The sequence below is a fragment of the Sinocyclocheilus anshuiensis genome, unplaced genomic scaffold (assembly GCF_001515605.1).
Source record: "Sinocyclocheilus anshuiensis isolate Anshui unplaced genomic scaffold, SAMN03320099.WGS_v1.1 scaffold687, whole genome shotgun sequence".
NCBI classification, from domain to species: domain Eukaryota; kingdom Metazoa; phylum Chordata; class Actinopteri; order Cypriniformes; family Cyprinidae; genus Sinocyclocheilus; species Sinocyclocheilus anshuiensis.
This window is the reverse complement of record NW_015551096.1, coordinates 273,291-275,393: the sequence shown is the minus strand read 5'-3', so window position 1 is coordinate 275,393 and position 2,103 is coordinate 273,291. Positions and strand designations below refer to the sequence as shown.

At 41.9% G+C, this 2,103-nt stretch overlaps 1 protein-coding gene across 4 annotated transcripts in view; it reads right to left on the bottom strand.

Annotated features, from left to right (window-relative positions):
• Positions 1-930: 930 nt before the first annotated feature.
• LOC107662720 (lysophosphatidic acid receptor 1-like) overlaps positions 931-2,103 on the bottom strand; it is a 20,063-nt gene continuing 18,890 nt past the window's right edge. For all 4 annotated transcript variants that reach the window (XM_016452801.1, XM_016452798.1, XM_016452799.1 and 1 more), the window contains one exon: positions 931-1,394. In XM_016452801.1, coding sequence (XP_016308287.1) covers positions 1,299-1,394 — 96 coding nt within the window. In that variant the 3' untranslated portion in view covers positions 931-1,298. The remainder of the gene's footprint in view (positions 1,395-2,103) is intronic.

Genomic DNA, 2,103 nt, shown 5'->3' with positions numbered 1-2,103 from the left:
CACACACACACTCTCACACACACACACACACACACACACACTCACTCAGGCGACCGCAGAAGCGCATCACTGTCTCCAGAGAGACTGTTGCTAGGCGACAGGAGGAGGCGGTCAGCGCTACACAGGAGATTCTCCAGGAGCTGGAAACAATGCCTCAAACTGAGATGATTGTTTCACTTTGTTTACTGCTGTACATTACTCTATTAGAGACACTGCATTAATAACTCTGAGCATGAAAACACTGATGCCTTCATCCTGACACTCACACAGTCCAGGGTATTATATTAGACTCTTCATGTCCAGCCACACACTGCCTTGCCTCTGTGAAGCGAAAACACTTTCCACACAAGTACAGCGATGGCTGTCAAACTTAAAAAAAGGACACACAATATCGTAAATATGACCACTGCAATAAGTCTGCTAAAGTCATATGATGCTTTGAAGAAGTTCATTTACACCACATAAGAGGAAAAATGCTTTGGTAAATCATAACTATGACAAAGTCAATGAGATACTAAGTTATAATTATGCTAAACAAAAGCCATAATTATTTTATTTAGACTTATGTCATAAGTAATAATTATGACAAAGTTGGAAATGGAATACCAATTCATAATTCGGAAATAAACAGTCAAAGCTGACAAATCATATTTATATAACTTTAATCGTCATTAAATCACAATTATGTGAGAAGTATGCATTTAATCTCATATTTAAAATGATGGTCTACAACAATGGCTGTCATAATTATGCTTGTCTATTTAAACTTATGTCAGTGATGACTTTGTCTCTCAATTATGAATTTTTATCAGAATAATGACTTGGTATCTCATATTGTCTTTTGTTAATATAACATTACAGCAACCAGCAGAAACAATGAAGCCGCAGCAATCACTAACACCAAGTGTAACGAAAAAAACAACAATTTACTTGGAAAAACTTGAAGCAAGGTTTATTCAACTACACAACATTGATTTATTTCATTTGAATTCTAAAATGTTTAAATAAAAGAAGGTGTTTGCATGTTGGCTTTCGCTGAAATGTCATCCGTGTTGGTTCAGACGACTGCAATGCTGGCATCGTAAAAACACAATGAATGTCTGTTTGATCAGATGCCAGTCGTGCGTTTTCAAGTACAACAAAAACACGCAAGACTTTCATTCAATAAAAACCATATTTACAACTAACTGGTTCACAGTTCGAGCTCAAGCGCAGGGTCTCTTCATCCGACGCTGGTCTAAACACACAGAGAGTGACTGACAGCTGACTCGGCCAATCAGAGCGCTGCTGCGGGTTCCTCAGCTCTCGGTGGAGTCCAGCATGTTCTCCGCCTCCTTCAGCACGAGCCGTCCTCCGTTAGCCGGCGCGCCGTCTCCATCACGAGCCCTACGAGCCTGACACACACAGAGCCGAGAAAACACCGGGCTGCAAACAACCGTCAACTAGTTACACCCGAGATCCACCAGAGCATGCGTGTCTGAGAGCTTTGGGACGGAGGGCGGCCAGTTCAGAGACGATTCCCCGTCCCAAACACACACAGCAGACGGACAGCATCAAGCATGTTCATTACTCAACCATTAAAAGCGTTAAATCATTTTTACAACACAATGAGACAGTATCAGTAGATGGAGTGAGTGACGACACACGGACACTTTGAGCACCTGATCTGATTATTATTAGCGCATCTATAAACCACCAATCAGAACCAAATATCCGTGTGTGCATCTCACTGGCCACAGGAGGAGATTACAAACAGATGATTAAATCACAGAATCATCCTCATCATCTGAAACTCCAGCTCGTATTGTTTCACACGGCGATGCAAAACAAGCTCCTCAATACGACGCTGAAATCATGAGATGAAGAACTTCACGCCATGAATCTCAGATGAGGGACTTCAGTACGAATCACAGGAATGAAACTCTTAAAATAGAACAGATAAAAGCTTAAAAAAAGACCCAGGGACATCTTAAATGTTAATGCAGGGAGCGGCGTGAATAGAGCAGCATGCCGGTTGTTTAGTACAGTTGCAGGAGAGCACCACTGGAGGTCCTCAACCGAAACCAGCTGTGTCTGCGTGTGTGTGTGTGTGTGTGTCTGTGT